Raw genomic sequence first — 15,000 nt, 5'->3', positions numbered from 1 at the left:
AGAACTCCTCACCGGTGCAGTATGCCGCAGCCTGTTTCTCGGCGCCTTGTGAACGGGCGACGGTCTGCAGGCCCTGCCCGGTGATGGGGGGGATTGAGCCAGCGAGTAGCACGTGTGTTTTTCCTGATTGCACCATTTGCACTACATACACTTTACTTGACCAGACATGGTGTTCATCCGGCAGCGTCCGCGTGATGACGTGGGATGCGGGCGCAGACGCTGCTCCGAACGCTTATTTATACAGCGGGGCAGAAACCCCCCTTTTCCTGCACTAATAATTACTTGACGTGCTGATTTTGTTTTGTATTTTTGCCAAACCCGGTTTTGTTCTCGCGTCCGACTTCCCCCCCACATAACCCTGTTTAATTTTTACTAAAAATGCATTTAGGATTTTATTTTAAATAATGGCTCCAGTGTTGATTCTTGTAATTGATTTGCTATAATTTTTCTGTACGGGAAATCTATTAACGCGTTTAGTTCGGCGGGTTACAGACCCCGTTTCTATCTTTCTCCCGCCCCTGCAAAGATATGTAGATGTTTGCTGCACACCAAGACAACCGTTCAAAAGTAGTGATACTGATACCGGTGCTCCTTAATCCCAGGGGAGACCTGTGTTGCATCTGATGAATTGCAAAGCTATGAATGGCACACGGACACACGGATTTCTTAAGCAAAAAGCAGTTATTGTGCCATAGAAGACACTACGTTTCGGCCACTTCACTTGAGAAAGGGCAGCAGGCGAAACGTTGTGTATTCTATGGCACAATAAATGCTTTATGATTAAGGAATCCGTGTGTCCTTGTCCATTCAAAGTTTTTTGTTTTCTCTCCCCCCCTCCCCACCCCTCACAGTCTCAATAAAAGTCATGTATGAAAAGTCTTATACTTCTCGGGACGGGGGGGGGGGGGTTGAGCTTAGGTCAAATTGCCCACACACGCACCCTGATATCAGGGTCATTTTACTTCCATTCCAGACAAGAACCAAAGACCTTGTCACTAGTCTCCGATTCCACCTGTGAATGTGTCGGGGGGGGGGTGGTCTCGGTGACACATGGCTGAGCGATGTTTATCTATTGGGATGGTCCCAGGGGTTTGATGGCAGAAGGTGAGCTGTGTGCTGGAGCTCATCGGGGATTCATTACACTACAATAGTACCAATCGGGGCAGTATCTTCCATTGACTTTTAATGAGTTTCTGTTCTATAGAGCCCCGAATGGCACTATCGCAGTTTAAGGAATAGCCCCTATAGTTTATCTGTTACAAATGATTTTTGGTGAAGTATTATTTTGAAGGAGAGAAGATTCCTCTGCGCCTGGGATAGGGGATTATGAGAAGTGAACCCCTGCAAACCGCTCACTGTGTCCCACGCCCTTCCGGCCATAGAAAGCCTATGGCCCTGTCCTCTGCCCGCGCTGGCCCCCTCCCCCGTGCTCTCTCTTCCCCCGCGCCTATTCTGTATCGCTAGCCATTACTGAGGCCTATGTCTTCTTTCAGTCTTGGGGCACGGAAGCCTAAATGCTGAAGCGCCCGTCCTCTTAATGGGGGGGGGGGGAATAAAATGTAAAGAATTGATCCCATTTGTAATATTTCGCTGTAGCCCTTTGTGATACACGGACACATTTCTGTGCGTTTTCCAATAATGTGTACAGATTTTTGTAAATTTTAATTTTTTTTTGTACGAGTAATTTTTGTGTAACGGATCATAAGATCCGTGTACCCACGGGACCGGCCGACAGGGCAACTCAACCAGCCCTTTCCCTGCCAGGAGCCTTGTAATGTGTTGCTGTTCCCTCTGGCAGGAAAGGGGCTAAAGTTGTTATAGGTTCGAGACCCGGTCCCCTCTCTGTCCTGCATCTCTCGGGGGTCCCCTCTCTGTCCTGCATCTCTCGGGGGTCCCCTCTCTGTCCTTCATCTGTCTGGGGTCCCCTCTCTGACCTCCATCTCTCGGGGGTCCCCTCTCTGTCCTGCAGCTTTGGGGGTCCCCTCTGTCCTGCATCTCTCAGGGATCCACTCTGTCCTGCATCTCTCGGGGGTCCCCTCTATGTTTTGCATCTGTCGGGATTCCCCTCTCTGTCCTGCACCTGTTGGGGGTCCCCTCTCTGTCCTGCACCTGTTGGGGGTCCCCTCTCTGCCCTGCATATGTTGGGGGTCCCCTCTCTGCCCTGCATCTGCTCAGCCCAGGGCTGCTTTCTCATTTATTTAGTGATTATCGTTTATGATAAAATTGCTGCTGTTTTATTTTTGTTTACATTTGTCCTGCTCTCCCCTTCCCGTATACTGTTACTTCCTGTATGTCACATGGACATCACCAGTACGCAGGAAGTAGGTGGGGGGAGCGCCATCAGCGGGGCATGGCTTGGATGCTGTTAGTGGGCCAAGAACATAGAATAATTGCGGATTCTCATTCCGATTTGCGGGATATTGCTGGGGTTGTGAGTCTTGTGTACGGGGTCAGTTTATAAAATGTTGTTTGAATAAGAAATTCTTGATCACGCTTTTTCTTTTTGGTTCCTCTCCTTTTATTTTGCAAGAACTCTCCTTGAACCTGTAAAAACAACGCATGTGTACCCCGAAGGCCAATAAAGGGAGACCCTTTGTCACAGCTCCTGTGTTACATATGATTTCTAGGTGTGTTTGTGGGGAGGATTTTGCGTGTCATACATGTGTCTGAAGCATTCACTTTAAACATACACAACCGCATTCTATCACGTTTTCCCACAGGGTAAATATTTAAGTCAGTGAGTGATGGGGGAGTGGATAAAAGGTGGAAGAGTTACACGACCGTGTGTGCCAGTGGTTTCTGCATTCTTCTGCAATATTACTTCCCTGTTATCATTTAAACGGCCTGGTGTATCGTTGCATCAAATGTTTCTATGTTCGACTAGTGCATGCACTATTAAAATAGGAATTGGCCGTCACATCCATGGTACAATTTGGAAGCCGCTTAACTGGTTCCCAGACTCTACATCCTGCTTCTTAGCCCAGTTCTCAGTTGGTGATGCCTTTTGTCGTCTGTTTGGCCTTTTTCCGCTTCCAGTGGAAAGGCTTCTTTATCCGCTGCCGTTGGGAGCAGGGCAGCTGTTGGCTGTGAAGGAGATTCCACATCAGCCAAATCTCCGCCGCCCTCAAGCTATGGACGACCATCAGGTCCCTGTAAAAGCAGGGATCAAAAGTCTGCAGGTGGGGAGCAGCGGAGGGCTTCGTGATTCCAAAAGTCTTAAACCCTTCGTGCAGAACCGGCTTGAGGTTGATCCTCTGCAAACACATGCCCAAAAACACATCGTCTATGGGAAAGAGTTCAACCTCTTCACAGGCGCGAGAGAGCTTTTTCATGGTGACCGCAGACATTAGGAACCCTCCCCCTCCTGCGTAGGCTGGGTAGTTACCCAACCCGTACATTGTCTCTGGGATGTAGTACTTGCTTTTCCTTGATCGGATCGGCTTTGCGTGATTTATAATGTCCCCGACAAACAAGTCTTCCAAGGGGCTCTGGGGCCGCAAGAAATTAACCAGGTTCTCCACGTTCACAAAAACGTCGGCGTCGCCCTTGAAAATGAATTTGACGTTTTCGCAAAACTTGTCCGCCCAGCTAAGGAAGTGGATCTCCTTCAGGGTGAGGTTGAAGAAGGTGTCAATGAAATCCCAGAGCAAGATGTCCTTGTAAAAGTGACTCTCCTGCTGCAAGAGGGACCCCCACATGGACACCGCTGTCTCATTCCTGGGAGTCCCCAGAAGGAACACCCTTTGCACCCGCACCCCGTTGATTACTCCTTCCCTCCCCCAGGTCTTGCGTACAATTTCACGCCGGTCAAAGTCTTCCACAATGGATTTCACAGCGATGAGCAGAAAGGGGCCTTCCAAGTTCTTTCTGCATTTGTTTGGCTGGTTAATCAGCAAGCTGAAGTTGCGGTGGTCTTTACTCCGGAGGTAAAGCTGGAAGTCAAAGGGGGACTGTGTCGGTGACACTGGGATGGTGAGTTTGGCCTCCTCACTGCCCACCTCTGCATTGTAAACCTCAGAAAGTAGCTTGGCTTTGCCTAACCTCACATCGGGTTCTAGGTGTTTCTTTGAGTTCACAGTTCCGGCTGGGATCTTTGATTCCTTTGCTGGCTTCTTGGTAATATTGTCTTGGTTTTGGGGGTGTTTTCTCAGCTGTCTGTAGAATAAAGTGCAGAGAGCAATCACTAAGATGAGGGTGCACAAAGCATCCCCCTTTATTCGAACTCTCATGGTTTTCAGAAAATGTGCAAGGCTTTAAGTTCTCCTGTTATCAGCAAGAGACGAGTCTGAGCCCATCTGCAATCAAAGAGAGCACGTGTTAGAGTGAAATATTACAGTGCGTAATTAAGTTCAAACCAGCATTTCTTATTTTTGAATCTCCACCTGCCATCTCATATATAGGGGGTTATGCGCTAAGCAGTGATAAGTGCTTTTAAGTGAGATAAAAAGCCATTATAGCGCGATACTGCAGTGTTATCACTGCTTTGTGAATCTCACAGCAGGCAGTATCACGCTATAAAGGCAGTTATCTCACTTAAAAGCACTAATCACTGCTTTGTGCATAGCACCCAGAAAACCCACTTATCACTGCTTAGTGCATAACCCCCATAGTGTTTTTGTTTGTAAATTTTTTTTTTAAAAATACGTTGAAAAAACCCTAAAACCCAGCATTTCTGTTGAGACCGCCGTCCTCCAGAGTACGATCGCCCGATACTTCTGACGGCATCAGAAACCCATATAATGATTTCCATCTCATTCTAGGGTATCTTTGTGTGTTTGTGTAGATGAACTTGTATTGGGAGAGAGTGAATGGAAGAGGTAGAAGTGTATGGAAGGGTACATCACGGAGATGTCTCAATTAGGTCTTTGAGGGACATTTCGGTGAAAATAAAGGTGATCAGTAGGTGGGGAGAATGAATGAAAGTTGTTTTGCATCTGGCGGCAGCTTTGAGAGCTGGACAGTCTCTCTGTATGTGTCACGCGTTGGAAAAACCTGGGTTTTTCCTAAATCTCTACATCACTTTGCCAACTGTGTTGAGTTTGGCATCGAGGAGCTGTTAGACCTGACGCTTTCCAACCTGTAATATTTCATTTTAATGCATGATCTCAGAATCCCAAGATGTTATTTTTTTTCCAATTGGTTTCCAAAAGGACAGAAAATCCTCCAGCAATAGACGTGATAATATGTGAAAGAAGCAAAAAGAACAGATTTTAGGAGTCCTTGGAATATTCATTTTCAGTGGCTGAACGAGCATTGATTTTCCAGGCCTGCTTTTGAGAGCCATGTGTGAACTTTACAAGCATCTTGTCGGTGATCATGCTCAGAGCTTGCCACATCCTGCTACCAAATCCAGGGTGGAAGGGATTCCTTCAATACATGCGTGTGTCTTGCTAATCATTTCAGACGCATGTTAAAACAATAGTTTGCCCAGCGGACAACAGCAGATGTGGACACAGTGACTGGGAAGTGAGTCCCTTTACTGAAATGAATCCTGGTGTAATTTATTACATGCATGTGTATGCACGTGTACATGTGTTTGTATGGGAAGGCTGAGTAAGGACACGGACTGAGAACAATGACACTGAGTTTGAATCAGGGGAACCTGGTTCTATTCCCGGTGTCGGCTCTTTCTGACTTTGGGAAAATCACCTATTCTCCCTGTCCCTCAGGCACCAAAAGTATTGGATTAAGCTCTACGGGGCAGCGACTGTGCATGTAATATCCTATATACAGCGCTGTGCACCGCACACTGTATTGTAATTGTGAAGCGCTTTCTCGTTTGGGAGAAAGATGCTATATGTGTATCTAAAAGGTAACATATAAGTCTCTCACATCTGACACCGTAAAGAAAAGGTTAGTGTTCCAATGACCATTTACATGTCATTAGTATGTTCCACTCTTTACAGACAGATTCCTCCCTCTGACACAGAGCTGATGAATGATCTGGGACTTACCTGCCTAACACAGGATTACTCCTACAGCAGTACAGGTGAGGCTCTCCTGTGCTTACAGCATGGGCAATTATAACAGCAATATCATGCAATAAAACGTCCAGCTAGGCAAATAGAAGAAATGTGTCTGTGCCTCCGGAAGAGCAGGCTTCTCGCTGGATCTGGTATTTCCTGTGTATTTTTTTTTATTTCTCAACATATTTAACTAATAAAAGTAGCATCTGGTTGAGCCGCGTGTCCTAGGCAGCAGGTCATCCTCACGGAGATTGTGAAGGAACGTGCTCACGGCTATACCAATCTATCAGCTATTGCCACCACTGTCCCATGGTTATAATAGAGTTAATTAAGCACTGAAATTGCTGCCGATCAGGCAGCGGGCAGCTGAGATACTTCCCTGTAGTGGAATTGTTCCCACTATTTTTGTGCTCAGGAGCCCTGGTGAGATGCTTCTCCCACAGGTAATTCCTAATCTCTGAGCCAATCTTTTTGGGATCTAGGAAACAGAACAGTGCAGCAGCCATGTAGGTGTGCCACTAAGGCACTAAAAGCTGACCGGTACCTGCGTCCACTCAAACACCCCCCCCCCTCCTCGTGCAGATATGGTTGGTCATCCCATTGGTGCGAGTGTCCTCAGCGCGAGAGGAGGAGCTGAGCACTTCTTAGGCGGGGTCCATGGTGACTGCGCGCACGCGTCCATGACATCACCCGCATTTTGTGGCCAGGCTAGATGCGAAGGGGAGGCGTGTCATGGGGCGAACCGCTCACGTGACCTGGCCGTCGTGCCGTGGAATCTGATTCCTCGCGCTGTCGCACGCGCGGTTTATGGGTGTGATCATAGACTTGAAGCCTTGTGATCGCGCCGCGCGTGCACGCCACGCGGTCTCGTCGACCACGGACGCGGCCCTCGGAATTATCCCACGCCGTTATCAGGACATCTCTTACAGTGGCAAAGAATAAGCACATTCCATCTCTGGCAGAACAATCACAAGAGACAAAGAAGATAAACTGATGGCAGCCACATGTGACGGGGCGTGGCGCCTGCTGACGCTTGCATGGGCTTGTGATTGGTTGAAGGGTTTTGGGGCTGAGATGTGGGGTTACATTTCCACGGTCGGATTATCCCAGGGGTGTGGGTGAGGCTCAGTGATGCTCTGCTGCCTTCTTCAGCATTAACGGGGAATCTAATCGGTTAAACGCAATGACGCTGTTAGTGCGGCGATTACTTGGGCAAACCCGGACTGGTCATTGCTGTCCCACACTTTTTAGATTGTAAGCTCTTCAGGGTGGAGACCCCCCACCCCCCCCCATATTATACTGTTTGTTATTCCAAAGCAGGGGTAGCCAACTCCAGTCCTCAATGGTTACCAACAGGTCAATTTTTCAGGATATCCCTGCATCAGCAGAGGTTGCTCAATCTGTGCTGAAGCAGGAAAATCCTGAAAAACTGACCTGTTGGTGGCCCTTTTTAGAACTGGAGTTGGCCACCCATGGTCTACAGCTCCTACATATATGAGGATATGTGTTTATTTACATGGGAAAGCACAGAGTATACAGACGGCAGTATACATTTGACGTGCGTGTTCAACATCCTCTCTCTCCACCATAAAGCCGGAGATTGAGCAATGTTTCTATTTGCTGTATGTGGCCTTCGGCTACTTGGGGTGTGACATCTCCCCCTGCCCCCAAAATCAAGACTACTTTGTTTTCATTGAAAAGTGCCAATCAGGACATATGTCTGCCCCACCTGGCCACAAAGTGTTAACTTGAGAGAGGCAGTTTTTGGGGGGTGGGTTTGGATCTGTCGGTTCCTTTGGTCCACGGATTTCAGCGGATCAATCTCAGAAAGGGAGAGCCGTGTTTTGCCATTTTACACCACGCAGCTGATTTTTTGGGGGGGGAAATGCGAGAAAATCCAGGATTTTAGTGGATTCGTCCATCTCTGGTGTTAACCCTTCCCCCGCCGGACACATGGATTATAAATAAAAGCGCGCGTGCGTATAAAGATTACATTCCTGATTTAAATTACCTTCACATAGTCTGCCCTTGTTTTTCTGTTCCCCTCAAGCACAGCTGTACTGCAAGATATTGTAACAGCAGGAGTGGGTGTGGGTGAAAAAACTGCCCTGTTACCCCACAGATGTTACTTCCTAGAATATATTGTAAATGATCAATATTTCATATACTTTCAGGCGCAGGCTCTTCCCATAGCAATGCGATAAGGGGTCAAAAGAATTAAGCATCATGAATGGGACAAGTGAAATAACTGAAATACATTTAAGAAGAAGAATTATAAGAAGAAGAAATGCCTCAATAAGTGAAATACATTTAATAAGAAGCATTATAAGAAGAAATGCATCAATAAGTGAAATACATTTAATAAGAAGAATAAATTCCTCAACCAGCAGGCGATAATTATCAGTGTTTCGGGCCTGAGTGAAAGGGAGAAACTGCTACTTTGTAGCATGCACTGAGTGGGGTTTAATACATACATCATGGAGTGTGAGTTCTTCTGGTTCCTTAGAGACGATCAATCATATGAATCACCTTTATAGCTTCAACCTTGACACCTCGGTTTCCCCGTTCCCACATCTCTCACTTACCCCCATTGCTTGCGCAGGTCCCCCTCTTCAGCAACTCATGGGATCCCCCTCCCCAATATCCAGCCCGGGAACAGGAGGTGGGGGGGGGGGTCTCCTCTTCCGGATCTTTGTTAAACACGTCCCCGTCCTGCCCGAGAGGTGGCCCCCCAATAACATCAAAACGTTGCACTCCCTGCAAACCAGAACTGCGCACATCAGCCAAACCCGACCCAGCTGTGGCGCAAGCACTCCCCCAGGCGCAAAGGCTGAGCCAAACTGCGTCAGCGGGGGAATGCGCTCTGGTGAAGAACAAAGACCGGCGCAGCCATGGGGCATCTCCGTGCACTGGGGAAGCAGAGACACTTTATAGGTTGTGTGTCCTGTATTCCATGTGTCAGCTTATTTCCTGAGTCGGGACTGCCAAATCCCCACATCTGGATCCACTTTAGTTGGTGCACTCCTCTCGCTCGGAGGAGGGACCGCAGCCAGGCTGGGCAGGACAGGACATGCAGCCCTGAGCCTGGGGAGGGTTTAATACCTACACCAATTACTTAGTATACAGTATATATGCACACATGGGATGGTGTGCTCCCCCTCTCTCTCCCCCCCCCCATTTGTTACATTATGGTCCTGCATCTCACTGATTTTGTTTTGTACAGTACCCCCACCCAAAAACTCTGCACCTCCAGATCACCATTCCTCGGTGCAATCACCATATAGACCCCCCCCCCAATCTCTCATATCCCCCCAACCCCAAAGCAGTCAGTGGAAGTGTTACACATCTGCTGTACCCCAAGTCCCCCCAGTAAGGAGTGTTCCCATGTTGGACAGCGTGCTATATACCCCCAGGCTCCCCAAAACCCACAACTAGAGGGTGTCTCCTATTTGCATGAACTGTTTGAAATTATTTTTGTGACACAGACATAGTATCTAGGGTTAGAAATGAATAATAATACTCAGCTGGGACTTCAGCCTTTGTACAGTGAATGTCAGGTCAGCCCCTTCTACACTAGTTGGCCGTTTTAATGAGTTTAAATATCTGAGATTTTTTTTTTTTAAATCCTGTAGGACAGAGGTTTAAAAAAAAAAAAAACTCCAAAAAAGTAGATTGTGCCTTTTTTTTTAATATATACCATAGCTCAATCATTTTCACTGAAATAATATTGGAGGGGATTATAAAATGAATTGCTGACAGATTACTCACCAGCAGTCAAATAATAACCTTTTATGTAACATTTTGCTCATATGCACCTGTATGTGCATCGTAACTAACGCACCAACACACTCAGATTAAAAGAAACATTTCTAATAGACATTTTACACTAAAAATATCTTCGTGGCGAACACTAAATAAAACATGAGAACGTTAGGAGCGAGCAGGTCCTGAGATCAATATCCTTTATATTCAAGGTATGGAGTACAAAACCCCCATACAAAGAAATGGGGGTTCCCCTTAACGTTCCTGAATTTCCCGATGTTAAATCACTTTGAATAAACAAACATTTAATTTGTAGAAGTAAAAGATACACCATGAGAGCAGCTCTGTGCCCGGGGACACCCCACTTATTCCTTTATTATTGGGGTTTGGGTGGGAGGTGGAAGCAGCACCGGGGGGTTGTGTTATTTGGGGTGATTTTTTGTTGTTGACTGTTTTCCGCGAGTTTCTGGTCAATTTACAGACAGAAGCGGAGCAGAAAACAGCATCAGATTTACTAAAGCAAAAGGGGTTTAACGCAAGGCAGCAACAGGGTCACTTACTTTTACCTATATGTGTGACATGAATCATGATACAGCATATATGTGAAATGATAAAATGCATGTGACATGATGCAGTATACTGTATATGTGACATGATAAAATGCATACTGCATGTGACATGTAGTTTATCATATGTGACATGGTGCAGTACATATGGGACATGACATAAGCAGTCGAGTTTTCTGGCAACTGTTGACATTTTCCCTGAAATCCCGAGTTTATACAGTAGACACATGTGAGTAACATGATATAGTGCCGTGCTCACACGGCACATGTCATCTCAATCTATTCCTTTCACATCCGTCCTCTGCAATGGAAAGTGAATGTATCTATCCTCATGTTTCAGGGGATTCTGCTCTGCGCTTTCTGCGGCATGTAGAGAACATGTTCGGAAGGTTCACCTGCTCCGGGGTCAGATTTGGGCTGCTCAGATCTGGTGCAATAGACCAGAAACTGACGTTATGCCAGCGTGATATACACCACACATGTGCCGGCGAAGCGTCCATTGTTTTGAACCAGTTGCGAGGGAGGAGTGCGCTCCAGCAGGTACATTACCAGTATCGGGTAAGCCATCGGGGCTAACCCCTGCTGCATAAATTATCGAGCACAGACTGGAATTAGATCAGATGAAACACGCCTTTTTACAGGGGGTTGATCGGGAGATTGGTTGGTGGTTGATTGGGAGATGTTGGTGGTTGATTGGGAGATTGGTTGGTGGTTGATTGGGAGATTGGTTGCTGGTTGATTGGGAGATGTTGGTGGTTGATTGGGAGATTGGTTGGTGGTTGATTGGGAGATTGGTTGGTGGTTGATTGGTTGGTGGTTGATTGGGAGATGTTGGTGGTTGATTGGGAGATGTTGGTGGTTGATTGGGAGATTGGTCGGTGGTTGATTGGGAGATGGTGGTTGATTGGGAGATTGGTTGGTGGTTGATTGGGAGATGTTGGTGGTTAATTGGGAGATTGGTTGGTGGTTGATTGGGAGATGTTGGTGGTTAATTGGGAGATTGGTTGGTGGTTGATTGGGAGATTGGTTGGTGGTTGATTGGGAGATGTTGGTGGTTGATTGGGAGATTGGTTGGTGGTTGATTGGGAGATGTTGGTGGTTGATTGGGAGATGTTGGTGGTTGATTGGGAGATGTTGGTGGTTAATTGGGAGATGTTGGTGGTTGATTGGGAGATTGGTCGGTGGTTGATTGGTTGATGGTTGATTGGGAGATGTTGGTGGTTAATTGGGAGATTGGTTGGTGGTTGATTGGGAGATTGGTTGGTGGTTGATTGGGAGATTGGTTGGTGGTTGATTGGGAGATGTTGGTGTTTTTAGTGCCGGGAGTTTCCTTGGACACACACAAACAACAGCATGAGTTTATTACTACGTGGGCAGAATAAATGGCAGAGTAGCTTAAATACGATGCCTGGTACTCCACCACTAAAGGGGGATAACATGGGCATGGCGTCCACATTGCCAGTCCCCATCCCTGATAGTGTTAATGCCCCAAAGTCTATCCAGTGGCCCCAGAGTCTATCCGGTGGCCCCCAAAGTATGCTCCTTCCTTTGATCCAGGCCGGGCTCCAGTATGGCTATTAATGTTTTACCAAATCACCAAAACGCTTGTGGTTTACTCCAGCCCGTTCTCCTGCGAACGTAAAAGTTCTCCGGCGATATTATTGAGGCCGTTATCCTCCAGAGCAGTAACCAGTCTCTTTAACGTAGCCCGTGTCCCCTCGCAGTCTATAAAGCGTCGCAGCATCTGATAGGCCTGCTCGTACAGACCCTCCTTGTCATACTCGAAGGCCAGATTGTCGATAGCCGGGTCACGGAGAGCCCGGCAGCTCGTGCTCAATGAGCGGCCCACCTGTTTCCACCGCTTACCCACCGACCTGGCAAAGTACTGGTGGTCTTGGAAGGAGAGGAGCCGGTCCGCTGGAAGAGTAATTATTGTAAGTGCTGTGTAGCCGACAAAACACACACACACACACACACACACACACACACACACACACACACACACACCTCTTTGTATAGATACAGCTGCACAACTCACCAAAGTCCTGTCCCTGGAAGGGTAATGTGCTTTCGGGGGGCTGCGAGTTTCCGTAGGAATGAAGGGTGTGGGGAGGAGATGTTCTCTCTGCCGGGGAGGGCATAGAGGGTCTCTCTGCGGGGGAGGTGCAGGAAGGGGTGGGCAGAGAGGTGCTCTCTGCATGGGATGTGCAGGAAGGGGAGGGCAGAGAGGGTCTCTCTGCATGGGATGTGCATGAAGGGGAGGGCAGAGAGGGCCTCTCTGCGGGGGATGTGCAGGAAGGGGTGGGCAGAGAGGGTCTCTCTACATGGGATGTGCAGGAAGGGGAGGGCAGAGAGGTGCTCTCTGCATGGGATGTGCAGGAAGGGGAGGGCAGAGAGGGTCTCTCCGCCGAGAACGTGGTGTCCGACGGAGGATGGTGTCCCAATGTCATCTTCTTGAACACCTGGTCCATCTCTGCGAACTCATCGTCCTTCTGGTGACTGGGCTGGAAAATGAAGAGTCCAGATGGTCATGTCAGAGCCCCCTCTCCATGTTGTGTTTATTCAGAGGGGGACAGGGACCTGCAGATCTGGGATGTGTTATTAACCCTTTGCTGCCACAAGGTGCCCAGCACTGCTCTACATATTAATATTGTTATATTGCTTTGTGGCAGTGAACGGGTTAAAACCCCACAAAGTGACTCATTGGGTCACAGACCAGTTCCCCATACAGGGAACATCTCCCTCCCCTCGCTCTGTGCTGCAGGCCTCGCTGGCAGTGAAAAGGTTAAGCACGAAGCGCGCTCGGCTCCTCCAAGTCTGGGACCTTCACTTAGTGCACGGGGGGGAGGGGGCAACTCCAGTCCTCAGGGGCCATCAACAGGTCAGGTTTGCAGGATATCCCTGCTTCAGCACAGGTGGCTCAATCAGTGGCTCAGTCAATGACTGCATCACCTGTGCTGAAGCAGAGATATTCTGAGAACCTGACCTGTTGGTGGCCTTTGAGGACTGATATATGGCACATTATGGGAATCCTATAACTGCATTATGAGCAGCGTGGCGGGAAACCTTTGCCGATCGGTGAGGATATAACACCGGACACCACATTACCCTCTTTGAGGCGATGTGTTCCAGGCACCGCTCCTCGTCCTCCAGTATGGCATCCAGCATCACCGTGCCAACCTTCAGTTCCAGGCAGATTGGCACAGGCGCCGGGGATAAGCACGAGTCCAGGTGCCTCTGGAAGTTCTGGTGGGTCCGGCCCTGTCTGTAATCCCGGAGGAATGCCCTGCACGGCTCGCGGCCGCAGAACCGCAGGTAAAGGATCAGCTGCAAATCACTGCTGTGAATCTTCAGTATTTCAATGGGAGTCCGGGAACCTCCAGCGGAGTCTGCACAGGGAGAGAGTGTGAGTGCATGAGAGAGAGAGTGTGTGTGAGAGAGTGAGTGCGTGAGAGAGTCTGTGTGAGAGACAGTGAGAGAGAGAGTGTGTGTGAGAGAGAGTGTGTGAAAGACAGTGAGAGAGAGAGTGCGTGAGAGAGTCCGTGTGTGAGAGAGAGAGAGTGTGAGTGCATGAGAGAGAGAGTGTGTGTGAGAGAGTGAGTGCGTGAGAGAGTCTGTGTGAGAGACAGTGAGAGAGAGAGTGTGTGTGAGAGAGAGTGTGTGAAAGACAGTGAGAGAGAGAGTGCGTGAGAGAGTCCGTGTGTGAGAGAGAGAGAGTGTGAGTGCATGAAAGAGAGAGAGTGTGAGAGAGAGAGAGAGAGAGTGTGAGAGAGAGAGTGTGAGAGAGTGTGTGAGAGACAGTGAGAGAGTGCGTGAGAGAGTCCGTGTGTGCGAGAGAGAGAGTGTGAGTGCATGAGAGAGTGTGAGAGAGAGAGAGTGATAGAGAGTGAGAGAGAGAGAGTGTGAGAGTGAGAGAGTGTGTGAGTGAGAGAGTGTGTGAGTGAGAGAGAGTGTGAGTGTGAGTGAGAGTGTGTGAGAGAGAGAGTGTGTGAGAGAGAGTGTGTGAGAGACAGAGTGTGTGTGAGACAGAGTGTGTGTGAGACAGAGTGTGTGTGAGACAGAGTGTGTGTGAGACAGAGTGTGTGTGAGACAGAGTGTGTGTGAGACAGAGTGTGTGTGAGACAGAGTGTGTGTGAGACAGAGTGTGTGTGAGACAGAGTGTGTGTGAGACAGAGTGTGTGTGAGACAGAGTGTGTGTGAGACAGAGTGTGTGTGAGACAGAGTGTGTGTGAGACAGAGTGTGTGTGAGACAGAGTGTGTGTGAGACAGAGTGTGTGAGACAGAGAGTCAGCCTTTTAGAGGGGAGTGTGAGAGCATGAGAGAGTGAGTGTGAGAGAGAGTGCCAGTGTGAGAGTGAGTGTGAGAGAGTGAGTGTGAGAGTCAGCCTTTTTGCGCACTGAGTGGAGTAAGAGAGCATGAGAGTCAGTGTGTGAGAGAGAGTCAGTGTGTGAGAGAGAGTCAGTGTGTGAGAGAGAGTCAGTGTGTGAGAGAGAGTCAGTGTGTGAGAGAGAGTCAGTGTGTGAGAGTCAGTGTGTGTGAGAGTCAGTGTGTGTGAGACAGTGTGTGTGAGACAGAGTGAGATAGTGAGTGTGAGAACGAGTGTGAGAGTGTGAGAACGAGTGTGAGTGTGAGAACGAGTGTGAGAGTGTGAGAACGAGTGTGAGAACGAGTGTGAGAGTGTGAGAGAGTGTGAGAGAGAGTGTGAG

The 15,000-nt window shown here is 48.3% G+C and overlaps 3 protein-coding genes across 6 annotated transcripts in view; 1 reads left to right on the top strand and 2 right to left on the bottom strand.

The window, feature by feature from the left end:
• The window catches only part of PHAF1 (phagophore assembly factor 1), a 52,443-nt gene extending 49,842 nt beyond the window's left edge, over positions 1-2,601 (top strand). For both annotated transcript variants that reach the window (XM_075576891.1, XM_075576890.1), the window contains one exon: positions 1-2,601. This exon is cut by the window's left edge and continues 1,703 nt beyond it. The gene's annotated coding sequence lies outside the window, so the exon portion shown is untranslated.
• On the bottom strand, positions 2,279-9,104 carry B3GNT9 (UDP-GlcNAc:betaGal beta-1,3-N-acetylglucosaminyltransferase 9). Of its 2 annotated transcripts, none has more exons than XM_075576893.1 (2): positions 5,955-6,448; positions 2,279-4,295 (listed from the first exon to the last, which is right to left on the bottom strand). In XM_075576893.1, the coding sequence occupies exon 2, from the start codon at positions 4,227-4,229 to the stop codon at positions 2,988-2,990; it is 1,242 nt and encodes a 413-aa protein (XP_075433008.1). In that variant the 5' UTR covers positions 4,230-4,295; positions 5,955-6,448; the 3' UTR covers positions 2,279-2,987. The 2 variants fall into 2 exon arrangements, with proteins under 2 accessions (XP_075433008.1, XP_075433007.1); XM_075576892.1 differs by lacking the exon at positions 5,955-6,448 and adding an exon at positions 8,552-9,104 and having other exon boundaries at positions 2,280-4,295.
• Positions 9,105-9,910: 806 nt separating this feature from the next.
• Positions 9,911-15,000, bottom strand: part of TRADD (TNFRSF1A associated via death domain) — a 16,037-nt gene continuing 10,947 nt past the window's right edge. For both annotated transcript variants that reach the window (XM_075576888.1, XM_075576889.1), the window contains exons 4-6: positions 13,403-13,683; positions 12,333-12,798; positions 9,911-12,211 (exon numbers count right to left, since the gene is read on the bottom strand). In XM_075576888.1, coding sequence (XP_075433003.1) covers positions 11,907-12,211; positions 12,333-12,798; positions 13,403-13,683 — 1,052 coding nt within the window. In that variant the 3' untranslated portion in view covers positions 9,911-11,906. The remainder of the gene's footprint in view (positions 12,212-12,332; positions 12,799-13,402; positions 13,684-15,000) is intronic.

The sequence above is a fragment of the Ascaphus truei genome, chromosome 19 (assembly GCF_040206685.1).
Source record: "Ascaphus truei isolate aAscTru1 chromosome 19, aAscTru1.hap1, whole genome shotgun sequence".
Classification (NCBI taxonomy): domain Eukaryota; kingdom Metazoa; phylum Chordata; class Amphibia; order Anura; family Ascaphidae; genus Ascaphus; species Ascaphus truei.
Note: the sequence above shows the minus strand (reverse complement) of the source record. Positions and strands in the feature narration are given on the sequence as shown.

Coding starts and splice junctions, on each gene's coding strand:
- B3GNT9 (XM_075576892.1), bottom strand. CDS start 4,229: ATGAGAGTTCGAATAAAGGGGGATGCTTTGTGCACCCTCATCTTAGTG.